At 35.0% G+C, this 11,940-nt stretch overlaps 1 protein-coding gene across 1 annotated transcript; it reads left to right on the top strand.

The window, feature by feature from the left end:
• The first annotated feature begins 826 nt into the window (after positions 1-826).
• Positions 827-8,339, top strand: MGAT4C (MGAT4 family member C). The gene is made up of 3 exons (XM_031589593.2): positions 827-976; positions 5,243-5,390; positions 7,183-8,339. Exons 1-3 carry the CDS (start codon positions 848-850, stop codon positions 8,337-8,339), a joined length of 1,434 nt encoding a protein of 477 aa, XP_031445453.2. The 5' UTR covers positions 827-847.
• The last annotated feature ends 3,601 nt before the right edge of the window (positions 8,340-11,940 follow it).

The following is an 11,940-nucleotide window of genomic DNA, read 5'->3' as shown; positions in this document are numbered from 1 at the left end:
GTAGTTAAACACATTAGAACAAGTTAATGTTTGTGATCTGATATCCAAGAATGGCTTTCATATTGTTTAAATAGCAACATCACTATAATAAATATGTAACATTGTGATATGATTAGACAGCCTTCTTTCTTGATCTTGAACTCTATTAATGAGCTTTCTGATTCTTTGTGCCACTTTTCTTTGATTTGTTTAATTGGGGCAATATGGGCTTTCCAACAGCTATATGCATTCAGTCTAAGGTAGACACTGATCTTTCTTCCACAATCAGTGGAGAAAATAACTGCTCTGATGGAAGTTTTTTTCATACTAGTACAAGTGTCTGAGGCTGAGGGGTGCTGCAGATTCCTGATGTTACCTCCTTTTTGCAGGAAAGATGCCTCATTGATGCCTGGGAGTATCCACACTTTTCCCATTGGCAAGGATATTTAGACGAGAAATAAATTCTTCCTGGCCTTTTGGCTTGAGCTGTATTTGAAAGGAAGTACAGGTACAAATCATCTTTGCTAGTCATCTAGATGGAATCTAAGAAATTTATGCAGGGGGAACTGAATAGCTGATGTTCTCCTGTCACAATGTTTTGATAGTGCCAGCCTAAAATGGGTAGGATAAAGTGTGCTTTTCTTTATTGACTGGAAAAGGAAGGTTAAATTATAGGTAGGATTATAGATGTAGCTTGAAGATGACCAAGATTACATGAAATAAATCCCACCTTAAAGAGTATATTCTATGTATATTTGAAGAGTTTTGATACATATTGTTTTGCTCTCGTACCTATCAGGTAGATGAAGAGTTCTTGTAACACTGTGATTTTCTTTCATAGGTGACACTACCGTATGCCTTTCTTCATATGAGACACAACTTGAAATATTTTGATAAAATGAGATGCTTGCGGAAACGATCAGCAGTGTCATTCTTAGGCGTCCTTGTCATTTGCTTGCTCTTCATGAATTTGTACATTGAAGATGGTTATGTTTTGGTAAGTTTCTTAGATGAAAGAAATTCTGGAACAATAAAATACAGTGAATCATTAAGGTTCATAATTCCTGTAGTCTCCTCCTTTTAGTGTACAGTTAACAGAAAAGTGCGTCCTGATGAAGTCATCAATACACAACACACATAGGTGTGTCAGTAAGATCTGAACTGTCCTTTAGTTTTCGTTCTAAGTATAGGAGAAAATGAATGTAGAAGATTTTTTTCTATCAGATACCTCTTTCTAAGCCAAAATGTATCCTGTATTTCCCATATTTCTTCATTTCTTCAGTTTTAATGTAGAAATTGCCTACATCTGGAATATTCAGGTAAACTAGGAGCTCCTTCTTCAGTCCATACTACGAATCATACCTGTAAATACTACATTACATGATGATAGGGAATATAATTATAGAAGAGAATCTACATTAATTCCATATTACTTTTAGGCTCTTGTATGAATAATTTCTTTTCACTGCTTTTATTCTATGTTTTTGTCATATTCTGTTTCCCAGATTTGAATCTTCTAGGTTCGGTGCTACAGTGTGAACAATTAGATGGAAATGACACCTAGTGTAAGTCAATGATAGCAATAAATAAATAAATAAATAAATAATCAAAAAGTCTGTTAAGAATTTCAACAAGTAGGTTGTTGAGAATGTAACATAACCTGCAATTTATATGTACCCTATCGACGTCTCACTGGAGAATGAGACGTATGACCTGAAGTATTAGTTATATTTTGAATTTCCAGTTCATCAGAAATTGGATTGGGCCCAGTGGAAGGGCATGATAGCCAAAAAGGTGGAGCTAACAAATAATAAAATGACTAAACTAACATATAGCATTGTGATACAATTAGACAGTCTTTTTTCTTGATTTTAAGTTGAACTAATGAATGACTTTGTAATTCTTCTTTGTCTGACTCATCTAATGGGGCAGTACAGACTTCCCAATATTGTGGAAGGTGAAGTCTTCGCTGGATCTGAATAGCAATACAATAATATGAAATATGTGCAATACGTAAATAGTAAAATGCTTATATGAATTTATCACAACAATGTGTGTCTTAGTAGTGATATTAATTAAAAACATTTTACTCACTGCATTACCCACTGCAATAATGTTAACTTTGTGAATACAATTAAGGCCATCCTAGTGCTTTTTGAACTTTCAAAAAGATAACTCATACTTTCAGTACGTTACTCCATTACTGATATAATGCTTTCTCTAACAGCACTAGCACTAAGATTTTACACTGTTTGATTTATTCATGATTTCTTCATTGTGATTGAATATGACCTGGCTTATCAATTTTTTTTTTTCCTAGCAGTATTTTCTTCTTTCAGTAATTGCTTCAAACTCCCCCAGATGTCTCTGAAAGTGCTTTTATTATCACTGCTAATGGCGTTCCTCTTGATTTGTTTTTGAAATCTTTTCCTATCCCATTTGCCAACTCCCCAGATGGCTCCATGTCTTATTCTTAATTTGCTCCTTTTCCCCCCTTTTTTAGAAATTCACTCTTCTTCATTGCTTCTCTCATCACAGTTCTGGCATGTTTGCATTCATGTATCTCCCAGCCAAGTCTATTGCCAAATCTCCTGACAGTTTTCTCTGATCTCTTGATACATTTATGGTCCATCAAGCATTTTTCAAATGTGTCAGGTTGTTGACTTTTTATCTTATTTATTTATTTTTATTTTCAACTTTTCTGACCATGTCTGACAGCTCTGTTAATTTACTAGTGTGTGTGCTCTGCTGAGGTAAAAAAAAAAAAAATGAGCAGCTTTAGTGTTAGTGGTGAGGAGAGACACAGTTCCGGATAGATTTCGAGGACAGCAAACTAACCAGTATCCCTCAGGAAATCAGAATCTGAAAGTTCTTGGAGTCCTGAAGGCCTTTTGACTTTCTAACTACAGCTTGTTTCCTGCTGGAAGATCTCCTGTAAATAAGTGACAGAGTATGTGTGTAATTGCCCAGCTGCTCTTTCCAGTCTTGGACAGCTGGTACCACTTTCACCACATGCGACATGTAATGAGCAGACCTTCAGGAAGGTACAAATTAAAACTGAGATACACTGTGACAAAGGAAGGGAGGATTTTCCTGTTTCACAAAGAGAAACTTGCATGTCCGAAGAAACCCTTTCATTGGACTCTGCAGGGCATTTCCTGTGGAAGTGGAAAGTAATGACTGTGGAAATTAATGGCTCACCTGGAGAAATTGTTTAAATTGTTTTAATAGATGGTATGCAGTGCTGATATATGCTTATGGTTCTGCTATAGTGTGAGTGCCACTTCGTCCAAACATTTAGAAAACATTCTGAATTAATATAACTTATATTGCAATATCTCTGTTGAGATACTGTGACTTGTTCTACACTTACATATTGTAAGTGAAGCATGGCTTCCTAACTCTTCTATGAATACCAGCCTTATTTGGGCACTGTGAAAACAGCAGCAATATTGTAGTTGACATAGAATCTTTAGTGGAGCAGTGTATGTATATAAAAATGGAGCACTTTGAACTATCCTGACACACAAATCCTTCAAGATTCAGCAAATGGTAGAACATGTTCTAAAAGTTAATTAAGAAAGAAGAGCCAGAGATATTGTAGAAACAAAGAAGACAGCTAAAGAGAATAATTAGCTCTTATCTTCATTGATCTCTCCACAGCAGTCAGAAAGAGAAAAACAAAAACAAAACAGATCTTATATTTAAGGAAAAATCAGTATTTCAGTTTTGGTTTCCATTCATTTTTTTTCAATGAAAAGCAAAATCTACCCATAAGAGGCATTCCTTCAAGAGTAAAATGAAAATAAATAAATAAATAAATAAATTGTTTTTCTTTGTTTTGGTTTGGTTTTGTGTGGTCAGTTCATTTTAACATTTTGTCTTGACATTTCCAATTTCAAATTATTTTTAAACTTTATGCAATAAGTTGGATTTCCATTCTCACATCCTACGAAATGAAGAATTTTGGTGTTCAGTTTTGGAATGACAGATGACATTTTGACCTTAATGAAAAACACTGTTTGAAAAAGTAATATTAGTACTAGAGCAATTGTTGTGTGCATTTGTTGTTGCTTGTTGCTGTTTTCTGTTTTGGTGTGGAGCCAGTCCACTGATTTGCATTTTAACCTAGAATGAAACTTCTTCACCTAACTTATGAGAAAATGTGAAATAGTGTAGCAGCACTAAAGACTATAAAAGTGCAGGACATCATCCAAAAGATCTTTGCTGAACTCAGATGCCAATTATTTACTCTTCTATGAAAGAAAAATAGTAAACTTAAAATGTACATGGGATTGGTTTACAGGAATATTTATTTTTACCATAAAATACATCTTCACATATCTAGAATATTTATACTATCAAACATAAATTTTGCTTACTGTTATTCTTGTTAGAATCGGAACTAATGCTGCACAATGCTCTCATTTAATGACAGGTCAGGACATTTTTTAGCATAGTAACATACTATAGTAGAAGAAAGAAACTCATTTCTTAATTGGCCTGTCATCAGACTAGGATCAAACAGTGTAAATTGTAAACAGTCTCATGGTGCTGCATCTTGTTATATACTTTTTTTTTTTTTTTAAGGACTGAGGGAAAGATTCTATGGATGATTTGCTGCTGATGAAGTCTCTCTTTCCCTTGTGTGATTTCATTAAGGCTCAGGAGGCCTCTTGAAAGAAAAACAAACAAACAAACAAAAAAACAAGAATAGGGGATGGGGAGAGAGAATGTGGTGATGTAAACTGCTCTTCTGCTCTTTGCTCTGTTTAGGGCTTCTTTGATAGTTTTCTTGTTTGAGGATTGGTTTGGGCTGTTTTGTTTTTAATCACTGAAAGTATTTTCAAAAAGATCTCCTCCACCACTTCTTTCAAGGAAAATTATCTCATGTGTTGTGAATTGATGTCCTCTTTTCCCTGTTCTGAGTATGCCATCATTTTTTTTTTTTTTTTTTTTGTGATAATTAACTGATCCAAAACCTTTCAAAAAACAACATTTAAAGAATTTTTGTCCAAACTATTTTTTCTTCTTTTCTTTTTACCATAATCTGAAAAGTTATTTCCTGCAACCAAAAATGTGTGATATTCAGTAATGGGTTTTAAAAAATGAGGTAACATCTACATGCTTTCAAGAAAGCTGACACTGAAAAATGTTATTCTTGGAAACCTGCCTGTCTGTGTTGCCTTTCTGGCTAGCATTCATAAATGTGTTTCTCTCTATCTCTCTCCCTCTCCTATTCTTCTTGTTTTCTCACTAATAGGAAGGGGACAAGCAATTAATCAGAGAAACAGCCACGCACCAGCTCAACCCAGAGCGCTATGCTCACACATACAAAGATTTGTCTAATTTCTCAGGATCTATAAACATTTCCTATCGCTACCTAGCTGGCACGCCTTTGCCAAGGAAAAGTAAGTAACTGCAATCTGAATGTTATGAAATGAGGTAATTTAAAATGGGTGAAATCCATATAGTTCCTGTGGTATTTCTAGGCAAGATAAATTAATTAAACAGTGAGGATCTCAGAGAGTGTGGTGGGACAGGTATCTCTGCACAGGCAGTTCTTGGATAGCTGCTAATTCAGACCCAGCAGTGAGTATCCTACAACTTCTTTATCTTCTAATCACATGTCTGCCTCATAAGCTGTCCTTCAGGCAGCCCCATATGGTCTATGGATATTTTTGTGGATCTTCTCCAAAGCTGGGAGAGATGATTCAGGAACCGGGAGCTATGCAGATGATGATGGTGCTCTGCAGCCACTCCCTAAGACTAGACACAGACTGTGCCTGTACAATCAATATGATTGGGATCAGATACAGCCTTCAGGTCCCCTGTTGGATCAGTCTTGCAGCTGGAATTCATTGTTCATTTAACTATGATAACTGGAGATAGGAGTTGCACTATTTATGGAGATGGTATGGGAGGATTCTTCTGCCAGCCTTCTCCCAGCCGAACAAGCTGTATGCTCATTCTGACTTCAAGCAGGGCTCAAGACTTTCATCTTGAAGTGAAATATAGACATACTTCAATTTTATCCAGCAGTCCTTCCAAATCAATCATTTCACCAGCGTAAACAGGGCTTCAAAGTCCAAGCACAGACTAAAATACAATCACTTGTGACTTACTGATCTTCATAGAAATCTGTAAGGTATAGTTTGTTCAAATTAGATTTGAGAAAATTCTGACTATGTAGGCAGCATGCCTGGCTTCTAGGGATTGTACTTCACTGTACAATTACAATTTAAGTGGAGTTTAGATTCAAGGAAAACTATGCATCACCATATCAGCGTAGTCTTTTAAAAAACACTTTTGTAAGAAAGTTGGGGCAGACTCATCTTAATTATCAAGTCCTAGCATTTGTTATGTTAAAATAGAGATATGTCAGAAGATATCTGAAAGTACTGATTTGGACTGCCAGGAAAGAAATATGTGATAATAATAACTGCAAAGCAGCAGAGATTAAAATTGTTTGCTTACAAAGAAGATGCATCTCTCCCCAGCAAAATGTAGCAGCATTAAAAACAGCTCATGGAAATACAGATATGCAGTGGTTCTTTCTATTTCAAAATGATGTCCAAATTACATCTTGCAAAAGGAACTTACGTATGCTTACTCAGTGAGTTCTGAAAGAGAGTTAGAAAAAAATTCAATGGGAAAATTGGACAAGTTCAGTTAAAACTGAAAATGAAACTGCAGAGAAAAATTATCCATGCAACATTCAAATTGTAAAATTAATAAAATGCATGTATTTACCATTATATAATGGTAAATACATGCATAAATGGAATTAGTTCTGTATTGTGCTTAAAATGATAAAAGTTTAGTTCATGTTTTGGTGCTGTACTTCACAGTGCCTTGTTTCAAAACTATTGTGTGAATCATAAATCATAATAACTTTTCTTTCAGCAGATTTCATAGTCTTAACATTGAATTTTGTATCAATAGATTTTTTCCTGTCCGGGCACACACATTCACGTTGTTTTGGATTTTGTCCATTTCACACCAGTATGCAGTATGATTCTTGTTTCATGAAAAAGGAATAAACATTCTTTGCTGCATGCATCTCAGTAGGTTCACACAACAAATTCTCAGACTTCACCATTCAAAAGCTTTATTTAACATTAACACAGCCCTAGATGATAGCTTTGAAACTAGTTTGCAATGTCAGATTCTCTGTTTTTGTCTGATTTCTCGTTTGTACAGGGTATCTTACAATCGGGCTATCTTCTGTGAAACGGAAAAAAGGAAACTACTTGCTTGAGACCATCAAGTCCATATTTGAACAGTCAAGTTATGAGGAACTTAAAGAAATCACAGTGGTAGTACAGCTGGCAGATTTTGATTCAGCCTGGTGTGAAGGGATGGTCCAGGATATTTCACAGAAATTTGCACATCACATAATTGCAGGCAGACTAATAGTTATTCATGTCCCTGAGGAGTATTATCCAATACTGGATGGTCTCAAGAGAAATTACAATGACCCAGAAGACCGCGTGAAGTTTCGATCCAAACAAAATGTTGATTATGCTTTCCTGCTTAACTTTTGTGCTAATCTTTCTGACTATTATGTGATGCTAGAAGATGATGTTCGCTGTTCAAAGAACTTTTTGACCACTGTTAAGAAAGTAATTACCTCAAGAGAAGGATCCTACTGGGTAACTTTGGAATTCTCCAAACTGGGGTATATTGGAAAGCTTTACCATTCCCATGACCTCCCACGCCTGGCCCATTTTTTGTTGATGTTTTACCAAGAAATGCCTTGCGATTGGCTGTTGATCCACTTTCGTGGGCTGTTAGCTCAAAAGGAAGTGATACGTTTTAAGCCATCCCTGTTCCAGCACATGGGATACTATTCATCTTACAAAGGAGCTGAAAACAAACTAAAGGATGATGATTTTGAAGAGGAATCATTTGATATCCCTGACAACCCCCCTGCAAACTTGCACACCAATATGAATGTATTTGAAAACTACGAAGCAAGCAAGGCTTACAGTAGCATTGATGAGTACTTCTGGGGCAAGCCTCCTTCTACGGGGGACTTCTATGGGATTGTATTTGAAAAGCCTATTAAAATCAGTAAGATTAAAGTTATCACTGGAACTGAAGACCGGCAAAATGACATTTTGCATCATGGGGCCTTGGAAGTAGGAGAGAAGATTGTAGGGAGTAGAATAGGGAGAAAATGTACTACATACTTGAGACTAGGGGAATTCAAAAATGGGAATTTTGAAATGACAGATGTAGAGCACAAAGTTCTGTTTGATATTAGCTGCATGAGAATTCTTGTTACCAAAAGTCAAAAAGAGTGGCTAATCATTAGGAGCATTAGCATCTGGACTTCTCAAACATCAAGTCAATAAAACAAAGCTACCTGAGAAAGTACACATTAAATGCAATCAGCTGGGTCCCAACTGGTACCATTTCCCAGATAAACTGATTTATTTACAACTCTTTCCTAGAGACACAGGAAATCTGGAGAAACAATAAAATTATCAAAGCAATTTATTTTTTACTAGTTTGGCCAGGCAATATACAAGCATTTACTTGTTGAAAATTTTGAATTTTATAGGAAATGCAAAGTTCTGAAACTTTTCTTGAGATCTTGAATCCTCTTTTTTTTTTTTTTTTTTTTAATTGTAATTTCTCTTTGTAGAGAGATCTTCTGGACTATTCAGATCAAAACAAAACATATTATAATTACCAAAATGTTTAAAGTTATGACCACTACGTTGTGAATGGAAATTGGATTCCACCTTATGCACATTCAAATTTAAAATGTTATGGTAGTATGCGTTTGTAAAATAGTTGGTGATATGTTTCTTTTAAAGGCAATTGTGACAAGGATGTCTGTCCTGAAACTGGCAATTTCATTCTGAGCACTGTAACAAAATATTGTGGCTTGTCATTGAAAATTCTTTTCAAAAGGGAATGTATGTAAAATTATGAATCTGACATGATTACTATGTGAAAAATAGACAATTGCATCTATTATTCTGTCTCAACAAATATTGTTTGTTCTTTTTCCTTGGTGAAAGAAATACTACTAATCTTTTATATTAGTTAGGGGAACAATTTAATCTCATTCAAATAAAATTCCTCATAGTAAGAAAACATTCTGCTTGAGTACAGATGTCAGTATCAAATCCATGCACCCCCAGGGCAACCTTTTTCTCTTAGGCATCTTAAGTTTCATAACATATTTAAGTTTCATTATTTTCTGTTCCTTTAATGGATGCAGAACTCCCTGTGAAAATTATGCACATAGCTGCAGTATTCTTCCTGAAATTTTTTCCACCTTCCCTACTTTTATATCCAATCTATACATGATACAAATGTAAAGTGTAAAAGCTTAAGCAATTGTTAGTGAATGCTACTCCTTTCTTTGCTGCCTGATGTCTAGGCAATAGAACACATGCAAAATGAAGATTATTATTTTAAGGAGCAATTAATATGTTTCTGATCTTTTTTTTCCTATCGTTCTCTAAATTTTATCATGCTGGTCCTGTTTCAATCTTTTAATGGCCTCAAGTTTTTCCCTACAAATTTATTTTGCTGGCTTGAGCCAATGAGCAGAAAGTTTCCTCAGTCCTAATGACTTCAGTGTCATCTCTGGGTTCCCAGTGTATCACACAGGGAGGCTATATGGCAATGTATGGCAATGTGACTTATATTACACACATACATTTGCATGAGTAGAATCTACAGGTGTTTGGGTTTTTTTTCCTCTAAGAAATTCTGCAGACATTCTCAGTAGACACTAAAAAGTCCATAGGAGTATCAAATGTGACACGGATGAACACTGTATTATCAAACTCATGAATACTGCGGTTATCATCTAACTACATGTATGGGTTTTAGTTAAACCTGGGAGGCAAGGATTAAATTTCAAGAATGTCTGCACAGACCAAGAGTGAACTAACTACTGTACTCAATACATCCAAATCTGACATAGCTATTTCAGAAAAGAAATTACTTGAAAATCTACACAAAACAGCAATGATATTGCTTTTCCTGATTCATAAATCCTGCTAAATTCAAGTCTACATTTGGAAAATCCCCTACTCAGAGGCAAAGTACATTTTTAAATAAATCTTGTTGTACATGCTTACACATAACTTGAAAAAATATCCTTGTCTTTAAGAAGTCTTTTCTCCTTAATACACACCTAAATCTCTGTTCTTCTCATATGTCTATGGAAAGATATCTTAAAAGCAACATACATGTCCAATCTGGAAAGGAAAATATCACATTTTTATTAATGAAAAATATGTACCATTCTCAAATGGTTATAAAAACTTTAAAGAACCTGTTTTTTAATAGTGATTTCCCATGATTGTCAACTAACTAGTTGATAATTAGTTAACATAAGAAGGACAACAACATGAGGCTTTAAATGAAATGTCTTTCTACATTTCCTTTCCTTGATTATCAACTATTAGTGCCAAAGCAAATATAACTAGGCTGACTAGGAGTGTTTACTTTTACTCAGAAATGCAGTATTTCCAACCAAATCTTCCAAATCAGGGTGGAGAACATACTCAGTCTATATGTTCTATATTACTCATTTATAATGTTCTTGTAATCAAAAACAATGTGAATGGATGATACACATTAAATGCACTCAACAAAAGCTTAAAGAGTATTTTATGAACTAGAAATGAAAATAATCAATTCAACTGTGCAAAAACTTACTCAACAATACATTTTTTATTGTGCTTATGGTAAACAAAATAATTTTAAGTTGTATTCTAAATAATCCTCAGAAATGCAATTTCAAACTGAGGCCTAGACACTGGCATTTGATGCCTGGCCATGCTGCAACAGCTGGGTGGAGTTGGACATGTCAGCGGAACAGGGGGCTGCTTGAAAATGCCAAGACCAACATCTTATGCTAAATTTCTTGATTCTCTGGATTTAGGAGACTGTAAGCTTCTGATCTACAGCTTATTGAGTTAAAAAAGAGTCACAGTACTTATTACTATTCCTTCGAGAGCAGAACACAACTGCTTTCCTTCCTAAAACACTAGCAGTGAGTTGTATTTCCTGCATCATACAGATGTGGTAATAAAAGCTCATCTGGCTGCAGATTCTTCCCTATCTGTGAGGGTCAAATCCATGAATGTCAAGCATATGCCCTCAAAGGAAGCTTGCCTCAGGTGTGGATAGCAGTATGCTCTGGTAATGAGAAGCATGCATTAGCCTTCCTCTTGTATTTTATTTGATTTGAAAACAAAAAAAATTAAAGATTCATTTAACTCAGGAGAAGCAAGAACATTGTCCTTTAGAATGTCTGAGCATTCACTTGAGTGTGTGAAGTGTGTTCACTTTCCACTTCCTCCTCCAAGTAATTCATATTTTACAGAACTCATTAATATGGAAATTGTTGCCAACTTTTTTTTTCTGCCTAAAAAAGCTAAAAAAAGTAGTGTTAGCTGGTCTTCAGGCAGCTTCTTCATGTGTTAAGAAAAGTGATTGCCTTCAGAAAGAGAAATATTTAACTGGAAGTGTATTTGTTCACTGATGCTTCCTGAAGTTTGGATATTCTTTTTTTTTTATAAAAACACTGATGAAACAAAAGATTGGCAGTATCTCTGTTTATTGATGTACACTGTTGGTTAGCGTGTTTCATTTGTGGACAAAATGTCAGTATTTGCACACTGAAATGCTAATACTGGAAATCTCACATTTTGTTCTGCACATTGATCAGTCTATTCTTAACTGAACATGCATGTATTGTTTCTATTAGCACTGTTTGGGACTACTTATTGTATAATTACCCTGGGATTTTTTTTTTCTTTTCTTAATTAAAAGCCAATTTGTCTTTTATCATTCTACAAATAGTGTGATCCCTTTGATATAGGAAATTATAGGGAAGGAAAATACTGCTCCTTGTGAAATAAAAGAAGAACTGAGCTCCTAGTTTTATGAAGAACAAACAAACTCAAAAGACAAAAGCTGTCA

Source organism: Phasianus colchicus, chromosome 1 (assembly GCF_987193195.1).
Source record: "Phasianus colchicus chromosome 1, bPhaCol1.hap1.1, whole genome shotgun sequence".
NCBI classification, from domain to species: Eukaryota; Metazoa; Chordata; class Aves; order Galliformes; family Phasianidae; genus Phasianus; species Phasianus colchicus.
This window is presented reverse-complemented; position numbering and strand designations above follow the sequence as displayed.

Bases quoted from the DNA above. Each gene is read 5' to 3' on its own strand.
- MGAT4C (XM_031589593.2), top strand. From the start codon at position 848: ATGAGACACAACTTGAAATATTTTGATAAAATGAGATGCTTGCGGAAA. The intron at 977-5,242 runs GTAAGTTTCTTA...TCTCACTAATAG, and splicing joins TTGAAGATGGTTATGTTTTG to GAAGGGGACAAGCAATTAAT. The intron at 5,391-7,182 runs GTAAGTAACTGC...TCGTTTGTACAG, and splicing joins CACGCCTTTGCCAAGGAAAA to GGTATCTTACAATCGGGCTA.